Genomic DNA, 24,911 nt, shown 5'->3' with positions numbered 1-24,911 from the left:
GCTTAGGTTTCCTAGAACTCCTTGGTCAGATTTGCTGAATCTGGGAAATATCTCATCATACCTAGACAACTGTTAAAATACGTTCATTTCAAATTGAATAGATGAGAATTGTTCAGCTGCTTACTAGAGACCCATAAAAGGTTTTCTTTGTTGCAGAAATATTTCTAAAAATTAATGGGAAGTATGCAAAATTAAAAGCTGGTTCAACTAATTTAACTTTATGTAATTCTGGGAAGGATTCATTATTGAACAATGATCTCGAGGTATTGGCGGCATCATGCTTTCTGATACACTTTTCATCTTTTGCTTGTTTTTCTTTCTTTTCAGACTGATATGAATCTTTACTATCTATGCACTGTTATTGTATGGGAAATTGAAAATCAGAGGTGTACTGATACTTTTTTTTTGCTTATATTGTTTTATTCCTGTACAAAACTTGTTTTTTCATCTATCTTGCTTTAAATTGGTGTTAGTACTCATTCTGTTGCACAGTGTTTGACAAAAAAGCTATATAGCATAAGCAGTGTGTAATTTTGCAAGTGCAGATACATGCTGCACAACCCCAATGTACAAACTGTTATTTCAGAAAAACAGATGAAAGCCAGTGATGGATCATAAATCCCAGCATAGGAGTCCTCCCAGATCAGACAAAATGCCTACCTATTCCCACAGTGCCCCCTGTTGTCTATTGGTAGCTCAAAAATGGCACACAACTGGGATATCAGCCTCTGGACCATGGCCCCAATGTTAATATCTCAGTTTTCAACATGCAAACTCAAGTTTATGTAGGGTCCTGAGAGAACAAGAACTGTTTCTCTCAATAACTCACGTGCAGTGTAGAACCCTGTAAATATAACCATTTAGAAGTAGTAAAAACCAGGATTCTGCCCTTTGGTATGCTCCTTTTTAAGGCGTTGACTGATCTCATTGCTGCAAGTTGTTCATTTTTTAAGAATCTAAGTGATTCTATGAATATTGGCTTCTGAATTTGTTAATGCTTTTGATAATTTAGTGCCTCCCCCCCATATGTATGTCAGATATATTGTGCTGTTTGAGTTAAACAAAAGTGAGACCAGATTTTGTTTTTGTTTTTAAAAAGACATTGGTATTAAGTCATCTGTCTTTCCCTCATTCATTCCTGATTGTAGTATTTCCCCAAAATGTAAGGAACCAGTTAAAGTATGGATTGAATTTGGGGCTTGTATTTTTATAAATGTTTCATGCCAGGATGAATTTGTCTGTAGTAATTTGAGTAAAGACAAAACTAAATACAATATAAGTGGGGAAAAATAATGAAGACTTGGGGAAGAAACTCTTGAACACTGACATATGGCTGACCCCAGTTGCTGGCAAATGCATCTCAAATATGTTACTTTAACTGTTTTCCACTGCTATGATAACCGAGGCCTTGCTTCAGTTCAAACTTAGGTGACTGTAGTTAAAAATCAGTTCCAAAAGTAATACAGACAAGGATAGTTTAATTCTTTTGTCTGAAAATTCAAATTCTTTGCTATTGAACACCATGTGTTTTATGGGTGAACATGTGTTTGTTTACACACACATCATATATTGTAGTGAAAACATTCTGCTCATGGAAAGAGATATCATTCCTAAAGGTCTTATCAACTTGTTTTACCAGCAAAGATGGCAACATGAACCAAAGGCATAACAAGGGCATAAAAGATGTCCCTGACTATGGTTGTAGTTGTAATAGATTGCAAAATCTTTTTAAAAAACTGGACTACTTTGGGAACTACAACTCCCAGTTAGCTTGTCCTTGCTTTCTGAGAGATTCTGGGGAAATCAGGAAAGACTTTTGTAAAGAATTAGAGATATAGGGAAAGCTTCCAGTGAGATGTTAAGGGATTGCTGTTATGAAGCCAAAATTAGATTGGAGGGCAATGAGATACCGAAAACAAGATGTCATCTCAGTTTGCCTCTCCCTTTTTCCCTGTCACCATGAGCAGGAGAAACTAAAGTAGACAGGAGGACCTAGCAATGCAAAACCAGGCATTTAACTTTAACTCACAGTTTCCCCATAACTTTCTCATTATTTTGAAGAATGTTTTATTTTATGATTTTCATCTGAAAGGATGAGATCTGAAGTAGAGATAGGCATTTGCTGCATGGGGTGAACATCCCCCAATATGTGCACATACCCAGAAAGAAACGCATAATCATAGTTACGGTTCATTTTCATTGAGTCATTAATTTGATGGCTGCTGCAGAAAGAAGCCTCAACAGTACAATCTTTGCAGTAGCCACTGTGCATGCCACCAGATGTCAGTGTGGAGTCATATTTTCAATAATCATACAAGTTACATTGCTCTGTCGAGTCTACCTGCTCAAGGGTTAGCCATGGTGGCAACCAGCTACAGCACAAGGAAGGAAAGTGAAACAAGACTTTGAAGTTTCATAGTTTGTATTTCTAATTGCAAGGATAATTCAGAAAGATTAAAGCTATACACCATTGTGACTATCTACACTTGAAAGATAGAAGAACACTTGGCTGTGTTGTCGAAGGCTTTCAGAGCCAGAATCACTGGGTTGTTGTAGGTTTTTCGGGCTGTATGGCCATGTTCTAGAAGCAATCTCTCCTGATGTTTTGCCTGCATCTATGGCAGGCATCCTCAGAGGTTGTGAGGTCTCGGCTTCTTACACAGGGCCCTCTCACACATCCATATAATCCAGAATATCAAGGCAGATAAAACACACTGTCTACTTTGAACTGGGTTCCCTGAGTCCACACTGCCATATAACCCAGTTCAAAGCAGAAAATGTGGGATTTTATTCAGCTGTGTGGAAGGGGCCACAGTTTCCTGGATAAAATGCACAGTTCTATCCACTCCCCATTATTCTCCTGGTCCCATTCCTGATGGGCAAAACCTGTCTGACAGCTTTACTTACAGATCAATGTGTGAATCATTTTTATGCTGGTGTATTGTAGAGAGATTTACTGGTAGCAGATGCAGGGTCCTTCCACACAGCCCTATATCTCCGAATATCAAAGCAGAAAATCCCACAATATCTGCTTTGAACTGGGTTATCTGAGTCCACACTCAGATAACGTTGGATTTTCTGCCTTGATATTATGGGATTTAGGGCTGTGTGGAAGGGCCCGCAGTTTCTAGTCTCATATCTTACCAAGAGTAATGAGAAATAATATCCTCTTTGGACATTATGCAATAAGAATGGATGTGCCATGTGTACACCTTCTTTTTCTCACTTGCTGTGGTGTCCTCTCCAATGCCAGCAATCTTTTTATTACCAGAAACCTTACATTCCAGTCACTGACACTCTAATTAAAGGAAACAGCAACAGTAGCATCACTCAAACTAATAATTTGTGACATGACTTGGCTATACTGTAGGAAATTCCTGTTTTCTGTCTTATTCTGTGCCCCCCCCCCAAAAAAAAGAATCCTATAAGTTTCCAAACCTATATTCCCTTGCTACTTTCGAACCCTAATATTCCTGCCTTCTCTAGACTGGTGTAAAATCTTACAGATGGCATGTCTGCCAAACTATCGTGAATAGGCCTCGAAGGAGATGTGGTCTCAAAGATAGGGTGAACCTGAAGCATATAGGGCTTTATAGGTGATAATCTGCACTTTGAATTGGGCCTGGAAACTCATTGGTAGCCAATGGAGTTGCTTTAATAGGGGCGTGGCATGCTTCCTATAACCAGCTCCAGTTTGTAATCTGGCTGCCGAAAGAGAAGGAACTAGCTTGTTGGTTTGGACACATTGGCTAAATCATTTTTAAATACACAAAACTTTGGCCATGGGATTAAAATGACAAAATTTTGGTCATGAGATTGGATTTTCTAGAGATAAAGGCCACAGGGATACTTTCCATTTGCCCTGCTCATACAATTATGTGTGTTACTCAGTACAAGTTAGTAAGACTAATACACTCCAGAAGTTATTGTGGTAATATGTCTTTGCAGACTCTGAAAGCCTAACTGGATTGTGTCAGTTTATTTCAGCTACCTCATTTAAATAACTAGTAGATTGGAAGGTACAATGCTAGATGTAGGGGACAAAAAGAGATGTTTTCAAAATGAAATTGATTCTGCTGTAAAAACAGATTTTACAAAGTCAGTTGGAATGTTCTCATTCCAGATTCTGCATTAGTAAGGAAATATGCCAGATAAAATCTTTTAGCGGCTTTTATAGAGTTGATTGATGTGATATTTAAATGCAGCTTACTTTTCTGTATTAATGTGGAGCACCACAGTTTTGCCATTTTTTATAAACACAGCAGGTTATGTGTTTGTAGATGAAAAGAGGCTTTTAAAAATAGTTTGCAAAAGCATATAATTACACACAGACTGCCTTGATAATACATTAAGAATGCAATGGTCTAAATTGGATAAGCTGCTTTAAAACCATCAAGATATTTGCTCCACTTTGTCTTATGCATTTTCACTCGAGACTGGATACTAGAAGCTTCACACTCCTGTAAATACACACTAGTTTTTCTTCCCAAGATAAATAGTGTGAAGGCTGATTTTGATGATACTTCCCATACAATAGAGAAGCAATGGATGGATGAAGGGTTGACTTTCAGACTCATTCATTTTCGTGAATTAATTATTTACACCAAGTTTACATCATAGTTTAAGGTTTTTAAAATCAACTTTTACAACTCAGTTGACCGAGTTCCAAAAATATAAGTCATTCTGAAGGCAGCAGTGTTCACTAGCCAGATGGCTAAGTGCAGTAATGGTGTCATGACTAGAGCTATCTGAAAGAAGTGTTCTTTTGCAGAAAGATAAGAAAATAGAAATACTGTTTTGTCCCAGAGGTACTGAATTATATAGAGGCCAATTTAATGTTGATTTAAATGCACTCTCAGTGAAGTCAATAAGGTCTCACTAGGTATACATTATTTCCCATTTTGGCTGAATGCATTGTGTTGAAGCTAAACTGTCACGTTTGGTGACAATCCATATCACATCCTGCTGCCTGACCATCCCCTCCCTGTGATTCTCCTGCTCCCTCTATTGATGGGCAAAACTGTCAATAGCTTCCAATCCTGTATTGTTCCCATCACCTACCTTGGTGTGTGGATTCGTTCCACTTCTGTGTCTAAATGCCAGTGGGAAAGTCACACTGGAATTGCAAAATTGCTCTAAAAATGCAGAACAGCAGAAGTGTGGGAAGGTGGCATTACAAGGGTATGCAGAAGTATGATTGTGGGACCACAGTCTGCTGAATTGGCACAATTGCATGAATGAAGAGAGACATGATATAGAAGGTATACATTTGCTATCAGTGATAATGTGGCTTCAGTGGAATAGTGGGTTTGTGAGATTCTTAGTTATACCAACACACACACACACACACACACAATACCATAGGTTCTTGGTTATTTAATTAAAAGAATGTGTCATTTGATATTTGAGATTTCTGTTCTTTAAAAATTGTAAGCAAAATGTTTTGTGTGCTCCCCCTTGTTTTTAATCACACTAGATTCAACCAGTTCGAGATCTAGACATTGTGGGTTCCAGCAGCGGTGAATCTCCAACCCAGAAACTGTTAAAAGATTCCTTAGCTGCAAAAGAACTACAAACCATGGAAAAACACCTGGCTGGTAAATATTGTTACTGTAGCATAAAAAAACCTAGAATCTCCATGTAGAGCAGGCATGGGCAAACTCTGGCCCTCCAGGTATTTTGGACTTCAATGCCCACAGTTCCTACCAGCTGTTAGGAATTGTGGGAGTTGAAGTCCAAAACACCTGGAAGACCAAAGTTTGCCCATGCCTGAGGTAGCAAACTAAATACGATGTATTTGGGTGAATGAACAAGAAGTAGCTATGTTGATTTAAAAAAAAACATTTCAGTTTTGTGGTACTTTTATATGCCAAAAAATTCGTATTAAGCTGGATGTGGAGGATAGATGCTGTATGGTAATTAATATGTACATAACCAGCTTCCTTCTACATTTAAAGCTCCAGAATAAAATACATTCAAATCCATTTTTCATATTTTCTACAATGTACAAATCCTAAACAATGGAACTGGGGTATCTATTTGCTTTCTGAGCTGCTGCTCTTACTCCACACCAACATTCTCAGTTTAAGAATGCTTCAAAGTGATTCCAGTACTGTTACACTTCCCTATTTTATCTACATTCCATCTTCCTGCCTTTTCCCTCCATTTCTGCTTTGGCCCATGTAGACATTGAGACCAAATATTTTTGATGCTTAAAGACTGTAGTCATTTGATACCCAGGCAGAAGACTAGAAAGCAATGGAAACTACATTCTTTGCCATGGCAGTAATAATTCTGCCCTGAAAACCATCATCTTCTTTTTAAGTTTGAAATATCAAGAAAGTATTTAGGATCCCTATGAGTTTTTCTTTTTATTCACATAATCTCTTCATGATCACTTATGTTTATAAATTATCATTGAATATTGTGCTGCCTGTGTTTGGTTCCATACATACATAACTCATAATGGTGTGAGGTATCATGTTCAATCATTATAGTGCCACAAGTCTGTATTTACACCATTGCACATACAATAAGTAAATGTCCCTCTTACAAAAAAAAAAAACACCTTTCTGGCAGTTTATGGAGATCTGCCCATGAACACATTGGTACATCTGCCTATGCAAGATATCAGCCCTTGATTATGAACCATCAAAACACTAAATGTCACTTGATAAGTAGCTTATGATACAGTCCTCTCCTGAGATTTTTATTTCATGGATTGGGAAATCTGATACTGAAAATTGACAAATGCATTCTATCCTGAGTGAATGAAAACAATTTTGTAGTGGAAAATCTTTAAATCAGCTGTGGAGAAGCAATTTAAATGCTTTGCTTATCACCAGAACCAATGTATTTTCTCAGATACCTGAACTTGGGTCAAAATTATAATGTTTGTTGAATCTCATTGAAGCATAAATATTAGGTATCATTTATCAAACATACCATCTCTTTGTCCAATCATTTGCAAAAACACAGGTTAATTTAATTGCAAGATAACTCATTCCACATTTGGCTTAAATTATAACATCCACATTATCTTGTCTTAATCCAAAGTATTTCAATAGGTATTCCAGAATTCCAAAGTGATGCATATTCATTTTTTTAAAATCATTAAAATTGTTTAAAGTGGAACTAATTCTTTTGATGAGGTCATTCTTCATATTAGATTATTTTAAGATTAAAGCAACAGCAGAGATTTATATTCCTATTCTTGACTTTTATTAAATTAAAGATACCCATTAAATCAATGTATAGTAATTATTATCATAGGATTTTCTGATAATAAAATACTTGCTTGCTCTTAAAAATATCATGTCTTTCAAAATTAAAATATCTTAAAACATTGTTTTCAAATGTGAAAATTATCTGATACTAATGGGAATAACAATTCTTGGAAATGCCTACAGTTGTAGGATTTCTTTTCTTCTCTACCACTTACTAGCCTTCAAAAGTGGGATATTATTGATCCTTGAATCCTCGATCCCATAGCAACTCACAGGTTTAGATATCTGAAAATATTATTCAATGTTATTTTCTCTCTCTAACATGATCACTGTATGATGAATGCATAATAGAATGACATTACATTGTATAAGAATTTCCTTTAGCAGTATATGCTGATGTATGTTGAGTTCCAGGAAGATGATTTTATAGGAACATTCATATGTTGATACTCACAATGTTCAGGAAAGATAAGCAAAGACACCATTTGCTGCACTGATAATTTATCCCATCTTGAATTGTTTATATTGGGGATCAAAAGAAGGTCCCCTGCACCAAACAAATATTAGTAAGAAATGATCCTGATGAAGTAGTTATGAAGCTGCTTAGTAAGTCCAAAATGATAGAAATCTAGTGTCCTAGAGAGAACAATCAATACATGACCAGCTTGTTTTAGAATAAATATATGTCAGTGCAGGGCCATAGCCAGAAAAAAAATTCAGGAGGGGTTCAAAATTTCAGGGTTTTTTTTTTTTTTGGAAATTTCATGGGGGGCGGGGTTGAGACCTGCCTCCTAGCTCACGCTGAAGCAAAGAGCACAGCAGGGGGCAGAACAGCCTTCTATAGCCTGCAGCTCTGCCCCTGTCAACCACCTCCACCAAGTCTGGCCTCCTTAATGAGATCATTCAAGATCCCCCCCCCCCAACTTGGTTGCTTCACTACATTGGCTATTGCTGCAAGCAATGACAGTGTGGATAAATTGCCAATATTTGCTTGAGATAGTGCTTGCAGTTCTGGAGGGACTCTTAATTTTTTTGCGTCTCATAGACTTAGCATGGGGATTTGGTTAACCAGTTAAAATTCATGAGTAAACCATTTTTTAACCTGAAAAATGGGGGGGGGGACCCCTAACCCCCCCCCCCCCCGGCTACAGGCCTGTGTCAGTGATTCCTTTCCCTCTCTCTCCTGTGATACTACTTTTTGTGGCTTTTTTGTGTGTGAGAGAATTGGCCATCTGCAAGGACATTGCCCAGGGGATGCCCAGATATTTTGATGTTTTACCATCCTTGTGGGAAACTTCTCTCATATCCCTGCATAGGGAGCTAGAGCTGATAGAGGGAGCTAATCTGCACTCTTCCCGGATTCGAACCTGCAACGGATTCGAACCTGTTGGTCTTCGGTTTTACCCACTGTGCCACCAGGGCTCCCTTTTTTGCGCAGTGGCAATATTGTAGCCAATCAGGTTAATCCGAGGTGCAGTTATTGCTAATTGAAACTTTTTTGTGTTTATGCACAGACATTGCAAAGGACCTAGCATTGTGGGAAGAAGGAAGACTGCTAAGGAATATGAGCAACCCACAAACTAACTTAGTTGCATTAGATCATCAAGGAAATTTTAAAGTTCCACCAAGCCAAGAGGCAGGACCGCAAGTGCCAACTCTTATTGAGAAAGATATTCAGCTCCATCTTCAAAGAAACAAATCACCACCATTACCCATTAACAATAGACTGCAGGTCTCTGGGGTCACAAACAGTAGGCCTCCACCTTCTAGTACACAGACCAACAGATCTTCTGTGCTGCCAAGTCCAGCAAACAGGGCTGCAACCTCAAATGCTTTGTTACAAAGGCCCCTTTCTCCTAGCAACCAAGGAAACAAGGAAGGAATCATTAGTATGCAAAGAAGCCAGGCTTTGATATCAAAGAACCAACTTGGGAGGACCATCACAGCTCACCCAGGGCTCCTTGAAACAAGTGGAGACGCTCTAGGAAATGTCACTCAAAGAAGCAGTTTGTCTGAAGTAAGTTTTTTATATATTTATCAGCCTATACAGTGTCGCTCCTGTTTGTGTTTTGATATTACATTAAGGTTTGTTCTACACTAATTTATTTAGGATTAATTGAAAGCAAAAGCCATCAGATAAATCTGCAAGTGAATTTATGTAGCTATTATAGTTTATTATATAAGAACAGGCTGCTAAAACCCAGAGCCTCCTTTTTTGTAGTACTGTTTAATTTCATCTAGGATTACCCACATTATCTCATGTTTGATTTTGAAAATCACAGTGTTTTGTTACAGAAAGTCTATTATGATTTTATCCTGCGTTAAGCATTCATTTCTCTTTGTTGGAAATATGCTAATAAAAATGGTATGTATTTTTAAACAAAATCTCTTGTATATAAACAATAAAATGCAGGGAGCTGAAGGGGAATATTTCACACCGGAGAGTAAAAGTTATCTCTGTGCCTGTTTTTTTTTTTTGCACAATTCAAGGTCCTTATGTTATTTCATTTTATGAGTTTCAAATCACCTTTGAGACTATAAATGCTTTTCACGTAAACAGAAACAAAGTGGTCCTTTAACATCAGGGTTTTTCTTACCAACCCCTGCATTGGTTCAAGATTGGGGGATTACAACAGTATCATAGAAAGTATCCACTGCGATTGAAATGTGCTTTCTTTGAATGCGTTGTCCTGTGCAAATATTACATCCTGTGAAAATATTAGATGTGTCTTGAACAAACTGTTGATCTGTCATAGATTGAAATGTAATTCAGTTTTGAATTTGTATTTTAAAATGTACTTTCATATCTCACTCCATGACATCTTATTCCAGCTGGTGATTTAGAATCATAGAATCATAGAGTTGAAAGAGACCTCGTGGGCCATCTAGTCCAACCCCCTGCCAAGAAGCAGGAAAATTGCATTCAAAGTACCCCTGACAGATGGCCATCCAGCCTCTGTTTAAAAGCCTCCAGAGAAGGAGCCTCTACCACACTCCGGGGCAGAAAGTTCCACTGCTGAACAGCTCTCACCTTTAGGAAGTTCTTCCTAATGTTCATGTGGAATCTCCTTTCCTGTAGTTTGAATCCATTGTTTCGCATTCTAGTCTCCAGGGAAGCAGAAAACAAGCCTGCTCCCTCCTCCCTATGACTTCCCCTCACATATTTATATATAGCCATCATGTCTCCTCTCAGGCTTCTCTTCTGCAGGCTAATCATGCCCAGCTCTTTCAGCCACTCCTCATAGGGCTTGTTCTCCAGACTCTTCATCATTTTCGTCGCCATCCTCTGGACACATTACAGCTTGTCAACATCTCACTTCAATTGCAGTGCCCAGAATTGGACACAGTATTCCAAGTGTGGTCTGACCAAAGCAGAATAAAGGTTTAGCATGACTTCCCTGGATCTAGACACTATACTCCTATTTATGCAGGTGCCGTTGGCTCATGATTAAAACTTGTTGTCCATGAGGACTCCAAGATCTTTTTCACGCCTACTGTTGTCGAGCCAGGCATCCCCCATTCTGTATCTTTGCATTTCATTTTTTTCTGCGTAAGTGGAGGACCTTGCATTTATCCCTGTTGAACTTCATTTTGTTCGTTTTGGCCCACTAACATTCATTTAATCTCACTGGGAAGACTTTTCACATGCTGAGTACCACTACAGAGAAGTTAATTTTTGCAATACGATTCTAAGAGCAATGATGACTACATCTGTGTTTTTCCCTTTTCTAATTCAATAATTTCTTTAAAATTCTTCATTCCCTTATGGGAGAGACTGCATCATAAAGAAACATTTGAAAGGAAACGGTCATATGTCATTTCTTGAAGAATTTGGCAAAGATTAGCATGTCAGCTGTGAAGTTCTTTCTTTTGTAAAAAGTCCAAGATTTTAGTTTTGTGGTCCCGTCTGAAAGAATTATAAGTTGCCTGGTGATCTGAGTTCTTGTACATATGCCTGCAGTTCTGGCACAGAACATGGTGTAGTAAATTTGCAGGTGTGTTGCATTACCAGTTCAATCCAAACCAAGCAATATAACATAGATAGATGTTTTTATTATTGTTACACAATGAATAAATCCAGACATTAAATCCTTCCTTTCATGTGCTTGTACATGTGTAGGTTTTTAGATCTTTATAGGCACAGCCCCTATTTGGACAAATCAGCCAGAAGTTCAGATCATTAATGTTTTTTTCAAAACGTTTATGAAGTGTAACAAATGAGTGCCATTTGGACATTATTTGTTGGCACCTGCAATAGTTTGTATCACCTTGATGTTGAGGAAGCAAAAGGAGACAAGAACATTAGGCTCCCATCCTATTGTTTGCTCATTATGTTGCACCTTATTCTTAGTAGGCGGAAACTTGATACATTTTTGGTTTGTGCATTAGCTTATGTGTTTGAGTATACCCTGTATTTTGGCAACACAAGTAAAAGGAGTTTTACAGGGGAAAAACGGACTACTTGGACAAGACAAAAAAGATATAGAATCAAAGAATCAGATCAAAGAAGAAGAAATAAACAAGTGCAGTACAGAATATGTATTCATTTACTTCTTTCAGAGCATCTCTGTATCATCACTTCTGAAATTTCAAAGTGGTTTACAGTGAAAACAAATGGAATAAAACAAGTAGATAAAAAGAAATGAAACAAGATAATCCATCAGAACCCCATCCATTTCAAAAAAGAATAATTTATAGTGTTAACAGTTAAGAGAATGATTAGGATAGCAACATCCATTTAATCTCACTGGAAGATCTTCCACACGCTGAGTACCACAACAGAGAAGTTCATTTTTCCAATACAATTCTAAGAGCAATGGTGGTTACATCTGTTATTTCTTCTCCCATTTTATTTGACTGTAATAGTCTGGTAAGCATAGTGATGCCAATATCATGTTAGTCCCATAATTTGATTTATTTGGATAAAATAGTTACATAGAACATGACGTTTGCGACATTGACCTTTTGAAGCCTGCTACTTTGATCTTTTTTTTACTGTTTACGCCTGAGGGTACTATTGTGTCTCCCCTAACTCAACTCACAGCATTCCCCAGCCTTCGACAGCAGGATTTCTAACTCCCTAAACTACCAGCAGACCTGAAGTAACATGATGAAGTGAAGCCTTCTATTTATTGAACTGATATCATTTTTACAAAGCAAGCCATCGCCATTTCAAAAATACTATTCTTTGATTACATAGAAAATACTTTTTCATCATATTAGCTCTATGGGTGTATCCACACTGCACAATTAGAGTAGCTTCACACTACTGTAATTACCATTGCTCTATCCTTTGGATACTGGGATTTATAGTCTCATGAGCTTTATAGAATTCTCTGCTACAGAGCTTTAGCACTGCACTCTCTTGTATTTATTTATTTCCCTTATTTATACCCCGCCTTTCTCTATCCCACGGAGGACTCAAGGAGGCTTACATATGGCACTTACACAGTGCCTTAAGACATACAAACTTTGACTTAAAATAAATTGGATTAAAATTAATACATATTAAACATAATGAAAATACATTCCAATGTTAAACAACAACAACAACTTTAATTTTGTACCCTTCCTCCATCTTCCCAAAGGGATTCAGGGCAACTTACATGGGGATGAGCCCGATCAACATAGTTAAAATACAATACTTTTAAATACATAAATGATGGTATAAAACAGAATAAAAACAACATTAAAACAAAACAAAACAAACATCAACAACCAATGAACCTGTAATAATAATCAGTTTCTAGCAACGGCTGAGCGGACTGGTGCAAATTAATTGTAAGGATAGGACTGATGGATAAAGTGCATTGGCAACAGCCAGGATAGAGGGCAACTTGAGACAGAGCGCTATAACTTTGGATACAGAACAATAGTAAAGTACAAAGCATTCCGTCCAGTAGAGACACCTGAGGATTTTTCCAAACAACAAATCCCCAAGATGAGAGGTTATGCTGATGGTAGCGGTGTTGCTGGCAGGATATTCCTGAGTCTGCCAGGCCTGAGAGGCTTGTAGAAGATAGAGGTGTCTCAGGGCACATTTAGATAGCCCCTTTAATGTGGAAACTTCCACAATAAAAAGGGGCTGTCTAGATGATGTCCTGGACAAACCCAAATTAATCCACCACAAACCAGGAAAACCCTGGTTTGTGGTGGATTAATTTGATAGTGGGGTTATTCTGCACCTTCTTGTAAGGTGCAGGATAAACCCTCCACTTTCAGTGTCTGGACAGCAGTTCAGACAGTGTTCCCATGATTTTCTGGGCTAAATTAGCCTGGGATACTGTGGGAATACTGACCCCTTCCCCAAAAGCCCCCAAAACAGAGTAACAAACAAAAGAACTCCCCGGCCTCTATTAAGCGGCTGCTGGAATTCCCCTGCCGTTTACAAATAATATGCCAGGAGAAAGGGGAGAGGAGGAAAATCACTCCTGCCCCCCTTTCTCCTGGTGCATCATTTGTATGCGCCAGAAGAACTCTGTCAGCCACCTCATGGAGGCCCGGTGAGTTCTTTTGTTTTTTCACTCTGTTTTGGGGGGCTTCTGGGGAAGGGGTTATTGTGTCTCAGTGTTCTCCTGGGCATTCCTAGAAGAACATCTGGACACCCACCCCAGAAAGTGCGTGCTTTCTGGGGTGTGTGTAGATGGGCCCCCAGGAAGAAGTACGTTTTTAAAAATGTGGCTGCTCCTGGGATAACGGCCTGTCTGGAATGGCCTCCAGTTAGCAACAACAATTTTGTGCTTTATGTTTACAACACATTACATCAGTTAAACTCTAGTATTGAAATCAGTGGTGCTGAAAGTTATAACCCATCTTGTTCCAGTAAAATCAGGGAAATGAAGTTCAGCTAACGTAGACCAAATGTAACTAAATCAGCTGATTTGCTTGGTATAGACTACAGCTCACTACAGACATTTGAAATTGAAAGTGATTTAAACATAGTTTTTACCTTTTTCCTTACTGGAAGAGAGGCCTGTAGCACTCAAAAGATTCATAACCATTTTCATTGACACTTTGTTCATTTTTAATTGAAGAAATTGGCTTGCCTACGCTGTGCTGAATTCATTTGCTGTTTTAATCTCAGCAGAAATATATTGCCAAGCAGAAGTATCCAGCAAGTCATCTTCATATCATTTCTGTGTTAAAATCACACCAAAGCCTCTCTGTGAAATCATGTCCTCTCTGATCTGCAAGCAATTTAAAAGCTGGAAGTTATTTTGCTGTGAGAAGTCTGGATTTTATTACATCTTACATCTGTTCAGTGTATATCAAGATTCATTTTTTTGCTACTTTTCTACACAGAATCAACCTGTCTGTGTCTCAGGGTTTTTATGGTTGTCACAACAATTAAATGAGTTTTGGAAGATTACTATTTGGCATTTTGGATTAAATTTATGTAACTCCACATGTATATGAAACCAGGAGTTTGTGGTTGTTTGGAATTCAGCTGACTTCAGTGGTAGCTACTCTCCTGAATCCACAAAATGGCAAGTCTCCCACTGACCATAGCAATAGAATAAATTACCAGGGTGATCTAATGATCCTTTATTTTGTGAAATTGGCTGTTCTAGGATTCAGGACTAGAACCAGAAAGAACATCCAAAGCCTCAATGTTTGCACATATATTATTTGGGGTGCGACTGAGGAATACAGATCCATCAGATTTGGGAGGATGGATTGCTTTGACTTACCTAATTAAATGACATGGCTGAGGTTTCTAAAACATTTTTATCATTTTTTAAAACAGCTATGAAAATACATCTATGTGAAAACAGTGGAAATTGTGTTTCTAAGATTTTTTGTGTGCTTTTGTGGTTGCTGTAACTGCACATTTTTTTCTAAAATATGGAGAAGAGTATTTAAACTTCTTGACCATCACTTATAGCTAAGGTAATACAAATATATAATGTAAAAATTATCCTTCTCTCTTCACGCCCCGAACCAACAGAAAATTTCTCCCAACTTTTGTAGTAACTGAATTTTTTTCCAAAGGAGCAGAAGAGCAGCTTTTGACCTATACTTTTGTTTGGAAGATCTTTATTCAAGTAACTGGTTTGGTTAATTTATCTAAATTCTGTAACCTTAATTTTTGTCTTAGCTGCATCTGTTTTCCCCCCTGCCAGGATGAATTCCTACAACAACTTCAGCTTGTTCACCAGCCATGGATTTTGCCAAGTGATACTGAAAGTGAAGGAGTGGAGCCAGCTCCAGATAAGTGTAAGTGTATCTTTTGCTTTATTGATACATTTCATGATTGTTTTCAAGGACTTTGTCCCACTTCATCAGTACCGTATTTTCTTCCAATTTCTAGGTTTTTAAAATTTCTAATGAAATTGCTAGCATTGACTACCATTTGTTTACAGGTATAAAGAAAGACTTGTTCTTAATTGATTAGCTCATGTCTCGATGATGATGATGATAATCCTTAATATGTATTCTGCCCTATCTGCCCCAGGGGGACTCAGATGACTTAGAAATGATAACATACACTCCATGTCAACACAGAGAACAGGAGAAGAGCATCACACTGTACTAAGAGGTTATATCAAATGAATGTAATCAAACAGAACCAGATCATTCAAACAGACCTCCATAAAACACTATATATATACACACACACACACACACACACACACATTTTGTAAACATGTGCAGCAAAGACATATACCGCAACCTTGGCCCAGTTTTATTTCTGTGGATAAACATTAGGTTAAAGACCTAAGTAACAGAAGTTTTAAAAATTGCATACACAAATTTATATCTATGCGCCAAGGCTAGAAATAACCATACATGGTGGTATAAATAAACATGAATAGTATTTTTGGAAATGTCAGTTTCACTGACAGTTTTGTGTGTGCATTTTACATCACAGTAGTTTGTGATCTGCCAGGATGCAAATGTGTATCATTTCCTAAAATATTTCAGTTTATGGCTTTATATTCTGCATATTTAGATGCTTGGAAGCATCCTAAGTATGGAATTTTAAAAAATGAAACAAGATATTAAAGTAAGAATTGTCAACTATGAAAGAAACTGTTAATTTGCTAGTTAAGTTCTATGTAAATAACAATAATATATTCTAAGGAAGTACATATTAACAAATGTGAAAAGTTATTTGTCTACCTGATGTAACAAAACCGTTCTGAGTCTCTCAATAAGGGAGAGGTGGTGGGGTATAAAACAAAGTGAATAAATAAATAAAAATAAAAAATAAATTTTTGCTATGTTGAGTTCTAGATAGTCCATGTGGTATTTTCTCTTTCCTTTAAATGAGCAAATGAAGCTAGACAGGAAGCATGAATGTAGCACAATAGCCGTACCCTGAATCTTGCTTTGTTGATCCCAAACAAAACAGGATTCATAAACCAACAATAAAATTTGGTTAGTGTACTAAATTACTACTTATCTAAAATAATGAGGAGAGGAATAAAGTGGGAGTGAATTGGTTGATGCCAGTAAGTCAAGATAAGCAGTGTAACTTGGACCTCAAATCACAACCAAACAGCTATTTCAAACAGGAGTTTTCTTTTGATAAGAAAAAGGACCCTTTAATCTAATCCCTTATCAGAGTAAACTCGACATTCATATAGCCAAAACATTGTACAGATCAATTCACTACAAAACTGTATATTTCCAAGATTGATCTTCCATCATGTGTGTTGCTATTAGTGTGTTGCTATTTCATTAATGAAATATTTTTGTTTTGTTTTTTATCTCAGTATTTTAATTGTTTTTTATTTCTTCATCTCTTCAGAAGCCCTTGTGGCCTGGGAGGTAATACAGAAATACTTTAAATAATCAATAATAATTAATTTAGTATTATTAATATTAATAATAAAAGTATTAATAATAATACTTTTTAAGTATGGCTATATTTCACAGTGATATAATTTATTATTTTGTGACACCATAAAATCTTAAGATTTATGTTTGCCACTCAGTATTTAAAATTTTCATTTTTACAAAAACGAACTCTTGGACTCAATTTATCTGTGCTAAAATAGCAGCCTTGTAAATGGAGACTAGTATATGGCAATAAATTAGTGCTTGATTTGTAACAGTTGTGTTAGTATCAGAACTGTCAATCCTTAGTTGCAAAATGAGTCCAGTCCTCTGAATTGCAATTATACAAGCTGTTGCTTGACATCATCTTCAAAACTGTTTTGTCTAGCTTGAACTTAGAGCACAAAAGGCAGATAGGGTATACCAATACCATAATTAAAATAATGGTTGCTCTATAGCAAAGGCTCTAAAGCTGTAACAGAGCTTGCATCTAGATTTGAACCCTGTATCAGTTTTCATGGTTAGCTTTTCCCCCTCTGTATAAAGTAGGGTGTTCTTAATACTATTTTAACCATGGGAAGAGAACAAAAAATGTTTGATCTAAGCAATATTGTACTGTATGTGACATCTGAGAATGGTAAATTGGTTAAAGGAATAAGTCTTTTAAGAATAATTATATGGGGTAATAGCAGCCATCTGGTTCTGGAATGCGGTTGCTGTAGCCAAGCTCACAAGTGAAGGACAACTCCGGGAAAATGCAGGCGGCCAGCACCCAGGTGTTGAAATTTCTGTAAAGTGGAGAGCCAATAAGAGACCTGGCAGAGCTACCAGTGCCAATTCTCAGTCCACACTGCAGCTCAAGGAACTAGCCATGTGCAGCTCAACTACTCCCAGCCCTCTTTTTGTTGAAAAAGTTGAAAAATTTGCATTGACATCATATATTTGATTTAGTGTTTAGAAAAATAAAAGTATATAACTTATGTCTGAGAGTAAAAGAACTACAGAATTAATTTTCACAATAGCAGGTGTTCTCTGGCTCAGTATTTAATTAATTAAGTACCGCAAATATTTACTAGATTTTTCAGCTTCAAGGGAATAGCAGCACAGGTGTCAAGATAATTTTGGATGTTCTGCTACCAACACTGGTATTTCAGAAAGGGATGACACAGTTAGCATGTGTTCTTTTTTAGGTACAGTTTTATTCTCTGGCCACTTTAGATTGTGTTAATAAGGCTTTTGAAGTGGAACACTAAATCTACCTGAAGTCCTGTGAAAACAGCATGAATATTACTTGTAGGAAAGAGGACATAGGAAATTTAAGGAAGAAGTGGAAATACCTCAAATTCATAACAAAGTTTGATAAGATCTGAAAACCATGTAGCCAACTTTGCTAAAGATAACCTTGAAACACCAGTCATACTAATGAGAGAACTAAAAGAATTTCCTGATCTATCAAGTAGTGGCATTTCAGGTCAAGGTGAGGTAGAGCAAGATCATGTTTTTCACTGATAGAGCCTTCTTGTTCCTAGAGGCTTGAATCCAGTCTATAAACTGGTTAGACACTGGTCTACAGTGCTGCTCTCAAGACTCAGCACACAGCTTCATCCAGGCCCTTTTCCCTTTTGTCTGTGCATCGTTTTGTAAGGAACCCCAATCAGTTTGGGAGTCGACAAGGCATTGGTGCCTGTCAAATCCAGTTGGAGATCTGAGCTACCAGTGTCATGTCTATCTAAGTGTTCTCCCTATTCACAGGTGGAAGGGGAACCATGCAGTCTGTCATTCCAAAGGTTTACCCACAAGCTGGACAGAGCCACTGTTGCCTATTGGTAGACAGATGAGTGGATTGATCCTGGATCTGGAGTCATTCTGGAACGAAACTTAACAAATTCAAAGTTTTGGTCTCTTTCATTCCAGAAAATGCAGTTTGTGTTATTATTAACACTGAGTGGAGATTTGTTAACACAACAAATGATTTAGGTTTGACTACATTTCCCTGATATGAGGCTGCCTGAATTTTAAGACTGTCTCTTCACAGTTTTAAGAACTCCAGAACTCAGGACACTTAAACCCGTAGAGATTAACTGAAATAAGGTTGACAAAAAGCTTGTAAGACATTGTAAAAATAAAAAGCATTTTTCAACGGAATTAAGATTTCAGAACCTTGCATTTTGATCTGTCAGTCTCCTAATACAAGACCCAAGGTGGCTGATAACATAAATGAAAACAGAGTGTGGTCATACCACAATCATTGCTGAAGTGCAATTAAAGACCAGTTAACTAACTTATCACATTAAAACTAAGCCTTGTTTTGGAATGACAATTTAAGAATATTGATAGCATAGCAAAAATCTATGGGTGATAAGTAATTTCTGGTAATTTGTGAAATAAAAAGATAGGCAAGAGATGCTTTTGCTTTGAAAATCAAGCCAAAAGCAAATCAATTATACTATTTTATCTACATTATAAATGTGAGTGCAAACAATATGTAAAGCTTTGAGGTTATCATACCACTGGCAATATTTGCTTATCTCTTGCTTTCAGTACTCAAGGATATGTAAAGCATTGAAATTAACCATGTGAAATATGTCCATACAACTTTTCATCTTTGTTTAATGGTAAATTATCTCTAATTCTTTTTTCCCACAGGTTTGTGAACATCATCAGTGGAAGAAAAGACTTTTTCATAAACATAAAAACAGATTTACTTATATATAATAAAAGCTTATTTTTATAAATTCAATGAACTGCAAGAATTACTTTAATGTGTAGTTGCTAAAACACACTGAATTCCACATCTTACTATGGCACAGTGGCCTTAGGTAAAGATGATTAACCGTCCCTTTTTACTGTGTGCACCTAATACAATGTGTTTTGTTTAATTTATACCCCTCTTATTTTGGATTGATATTTGATATATTAAACTTTGCCAGGTGAAAGGAACATTTCCTGAAATAATTTGTGTATTTAGCATTACTGAGGTTTTCTACTTCTATTTTTCTAAAAATTTCTCATTTTTAAGTCAATAAACTTCTGAGGTATTTAGCCACATCTGCCGGTGTGTAAATATAATACGCAGAAAACACAGCGAGATGAATTTTCATTGTAGAAATTGGCTGCAACAACAGAAATAATGAATGGGCTGTTTGTGTGTGTATTCAAGTGTGTATGTGCATACAAGCTAACAGGAATTGATAATGTAATATTAATTTTATTGAATTCCAGTTAAATCTTTTACAAAATATAAAGACCCTAATGTGGAATGCAGCATGCATAATTGAACTCTACTGATTTCATATATGATATTATTTACCCATATCCCAAATGACCTAAGCATTTGACAATTTATTGTGCAAATTTATACATGTCTGAAGACAGTTGGCTCTTCTGGATTTGAGTATAACATTTATACAAAGATGTCCAATACAGGGGTTGTAAGAAAAACTATGTTTGCAGTACCTGTTTAACTAATTGGGCAGCAGTCCTTGGCATCGTCAACAAGTATGGCCCACTGAAATGAATTGGCGAACTGAGTAGACATAGATTGGATTGCACTACTGTTGAGGATGGATTTGACGTAGTGCCTTCTTTTCTCTTTGATTTCTGTTGCTCAGCTATGACCTCATTTTTAATGCCTGTTGCTGTAATAATGGATACATATTGTTGGGCTATGGAAAAAATAAAGATTAATTTGCTCTAACAGATCATAAGAGCATGATGCTTTCAGTTTCTGTTTTTGTTCACATGCTGTGAGTATATTCCTTTATATATTGAGCAGATTTACATTCTCCTTTTCATCCTACTAGATATTAGTAACAGCATTAAAAATAAAATACCATACAAAACAATCAAAGTAATAGCAGAAGACAAAACAGTAGGAAAAAAAACATATGAGCAGGCAACATAATTTGAATGAGCCAAGGTTATAGTATTCTGGGTCTCCAGTCTCCTTTTTATCAACACTGTTGTACATTGATGTTGGAGCAGAGATCAACAGAACTAAAGGTTAAGGCTTCCCCTCAACATTAAATCTAGTCAATTACGACTCTGGGGGTGGTGCTCATCTACATTTCTAAGCCAAAGAGCCAGTGTTGTCTGTACATACCTCCTAGGTCATGTGACCAGCATGACTGCATAGAGTGCCATTATTTTCCTGCCAAAGTAGTACCTATTTATCTACTCATATTTGCATGTTTTCAAACTGCTAGGTTGGCAGGAGCTGGGGCTAACGACGAGAGCTCTCCCCTTCCCATGAATTTGAACTACCAATCTTCCAGACAGCAAGTTCTGCAGCTTAGCATTTTAACCCACTGCGCCAACAGAACTAGCCACATTCAAAAATATTAGTCTGCTACACTATCCCCTCAAACCATTTCCATCCATGACCATCTGTCATATCTTTCTTTCAGAAGTTCAGGCTCTGACCATGTCCACATCCGTTTGTGTTGCTCTAATTTTGCCCATAGTGTCTCCAGTGCATCTTCTGTTTTAGTGTCTGTGCCTCATTACCACATCTAATTGCACTCTTGGCCCTAACACATCCAGCCACAAGGGCTGTTGAGGATATCCTAATCAGGATTGTTAACTACCACAATATCAATCTTGACCTTTCTCTTACGGTCTTCTGAGTCCTCTCCTGCCATGGAGATGTATACTAATAACTCCATATCAGAATATGGATTTGCTTCTTCTTCCTCCTCTGCACCAGACCAATCTGTTTTACTGTTTTAATGATGGCTTATGTATTGTTAATTATGCTTTTATGTTTAAATGTGGTTTTAATTACTGTAATTTATTATGTAATGGCTTCGGAATGGGGCCCATTGTAAACCGTCCTGAGTCCCCCCCCTTGGGGGTTGAGAAGGACAGGTTAGAAATTCAATAAATAAATAAAATAAAACAAATCTCCTCTGTCCCTCATCAACAGACATTATTGGAGGTATAACTCAGTTATCCCTTCTGAAGATGTCTAGTGACTTTGATGGTACAGTCCAAGTCAGTGGATATTTTTTTAAGTAGGCTTTAGGATATTGAACTTCAACTCCAGTCTACAGTGATTAAAGATGAGAGAGGTTGCCATTCAAAACATGACAGAGGTTGTCATTTAAAAAGCCACACAGCTGTCTTAGTCCTGTGTTAACACTAAGGTTAGGCTGCCTGCACATATTCCTTATTTGAATGGCTCTCCAGTCCAAATCCAGTTTAATTATTAAGAAATAATGGAAAATAAATTAGTGACTTGATATTGTTCATCAGCAGTTAGCACCTGGACAGCAGGCAAAGCAAGGACACTATTCTTCCCATAATTTTCCAGAGTGCTGAAGTACACTATTTAACTTAATTCAAAATTTGCATCTGTATATATAAATTGATACATATAAATGGTGCATCTATATATGTAAATTAGTGCAATTATCTTTATCATCTTTTTAAAAATTAACATTAAAGTGTTTAAAGTTACATTAAAATTCAAAAAGTTAAAAAAAATCTTTACTGTCTTGATTGCTTTTGGGGATGATGCATTTCCTTCTCCTTGGCAAGTAGTCACCCTAACTACAGGAAACCCAACACTGCTCTTAATTATCCCGAATGATAATTAAAAAATAATAACCTGAAATATATTAACTTTAACTATCAAATATTAGAAGGAATGATGAGAATATCTTATGCTTACTCTCTTCAATCATCACAACCGTATCTAAGGAGGGGATAAGGAATTCGTGAGTTAATGTCAAAATGTTGCCAAAGAATGCTCCTTGGGGCGTGATATATGCATGCCAGATCTCTGCAAAAGTGCTTGCAGTTGTCATTCGCTTCCTGTTGATGTGTGTAACCCAACACCTAAGTGCTCATAATTTTGGTTTTAACAGGTACAACCCCTGTATACATACTCTAGAGCCATTCCTCATTTTTATTCTTTCCAATGATGCTGTTTTATTTGCCCATTGCTTGTTATCTGCCTATAGTTTTGCAGCTGGACAAAAAGCTAATCTAATTTAACTCCCCTTCTCTATTCTTGTTTTGTTGTTGGAAACAGCAGCTGAGGGAATTGCCTGGAGCATATGAATATATAAGTACTCTGGGAAATATTTGAGCAACAATCTCAGCCATGATTTTCCATTTACAGTTAAGGATTGTTTGGAGAGTGATGTAATTTTTAAGGAGCAAAGCATAGCAAAAGAAGGTCCATGTGCCATATATTCTCTACATAAAATGGAAAAACAGAAATCACTTTATTTCATTTTGCCATTTTGTAAGTGATGCTATATACAACAGAAAACTTTATATAATAATTAGATGATGCCCCAAAGGCACCCCATCCTGTCTGGTCTTGGAAACTAAGCAGGGTCAATCCTGTTTTGTACTTGGATAGGAGGCTCCCAATGAATACCAGGTGACCTAAGCCGTATTTCAGAAGAGGGAATTGGCAAAACCATGTCAGAGTATTCATTGCTTTAAAAAAACATATGAAAGTCATAGGATTGCCATAAGTTGATAGAAAACTTTAATGAACATCGATACATGGTCGTCTCCTTACCTCTAATAGAAATCTGGGAAATTTAGTCATGGGAATAGTCATGCCATATTTTCTCTTGGTTCTGATATGTTTTGGGGAATTTGGCCTTGAAAAATTGTCCTTGAAAAATATTTTAAAAAACTGGAGAGGATTTGGAAGCAAGATACACTTGATTTGAAGCAGTGGTTCCCAGTAGTCTGCAAGAATGAAAATATGGTCCATAGCTTCACCATTACTACACTGTTGCCTCGAAACCACATGGCAACAAGAGTGACTGGTCTCGCGAAACCCTCTTAAAGTGCCAAGGAAATGGGAATGCTGGGAAAAAGAACAGGTGATTACACACAAAAGATTACTACTACCACATCAGCTCTAGATTATTAAATATGGTTTCCCGTGAGCGAGCAAATGGTGACTACTGTATGACAAATGGTCTGTATCAGAAACTAGATCTGATGTGGTCTATCCAATGCAGTTTTCTGAATCAGCACTGCAAATAACCAAACCGAATCTAAAGTTGACCAAAAACTTATTTGTAATCCTTTTGGTAGTAATGTTGGCAAGTGATCCCTGGTCAAAGTGGTCCCTGGTCAAAAAAAGGTTGGGAACCACTGATTTAAAGAAAGAGGTGGCTAATATAGGACTAGTTCACTGATTTCTCTAATGAGAAAAAGTATTGCCATTCTTCCCATTTTGTCCCCTAGTGCTTGCCCAAAGTTACTAATAAATGTGCTAGAAATTATTGGAAAACTAGGACAAGATGTGGGAGGATGTCTGGTAAAGAGCTGTTCAAACAGCTCCACTGGCCGCCAATAAGTTTCCAGTCCCAATTCAAAGTGCTAGTGATTACCTACAAAGCCCTAAACATTTCAGGACCTGTCTATCTTCACAATCACATCTTCCCCTATGAACCAGCATGTACTCTAAGATCATCCAGGGAGACTCTTCTCTCACTCCCACCGCCAACTTAAGGACAGTTGGTGGGGACGAGAGAGAGGGCCTTCTCGGTGGTGCCCCCCCTTATCTAGAACTCTCTACCTAAGGAGATCAGACTGGCACCATTTTCCGCAAGGACTTAAAAACTTGGATGTTCCGTTGTGCCTTTGACTAGGAAGTTCACCAGAGAAGTGGTTCGATCTCACTAAAGCTCCTGCAATTTAGTTTGACCCTCTTTCCTGTAATCTTGGTTTTTTAAATGGCTAAGGATATCACCATTCCCACCCAGCCTTATCGCATTTTGCACTTTCCCTCAGCACCACATAGGGATCCACTGCACATACCTTGAGCCCTTTGAACTCAACATCTAATCGTTCAGCCATGATATTGTTGTTTATGTTTGCTTTAGGATTACGATATGTTTTTGCTGATGTGTGTTGTTGATTTTATTT

General features: G+C 37.2%; 1 protein-coding gene and 1 pseudogene across 1 annotated transcript in view; both read left to right on the top strand.

The window, feature by feature from the left end:
- C4H8orf34 (chromosome 4 C8orf34 homolog) overlaps positions 1–20,716 on the top strand; it is a 114,971-nt gene extending 94,255 nt beyond the window's left edge. The window contains exons 11-14 of the mRNA XM_060775440.2: positions 5,477–5,597; positions 8,741–9,243; positions 15,350–15,443; positions 19,656–20,716. Of these exons, the coding sequence (XP_060631423.2) occupies positions 5,477–5,597; positions 8,741–9,243; positions 15,350–15,443; positions 19,656–19,663 (726 nt within the window). The 3' untranslated portion in view covers positions 19,664–20,716. The remainder of the gene's footprint in view (positions 1–5,476; positions 5,598–8,740; positions 9,244–15,349; positions 15,444–19,655) is intronic.
- Positions 8,653–8,729, top strand: LOC132775266 (U4 spliceosomal RNA; annotated as a pseudogene).
- Positions 20,717–24,911: the final 4,195 nt, after the last annotated feature.

Source organism: Anolis sagrei, chromosome 4, assembly GCF_037176765.1.
Source record: "Anolis sagrei isolate rAnoSag1 chromosome 4, rAnoSag1.mat, whole genome shotgun sequence".
Taxonomy (NCBI): domain Eukaryota; kingdom Metazoa; phylum Chordata; class Lepidosauria; order Squamata; family Dactyloidae; genus Anolis; species Anolis sagrei.
The sequence above is the reverse complement of the archived record's forward strand: the minus strand, read 5'-3'. Positions and strand labels throughout refer to the sequence as shown.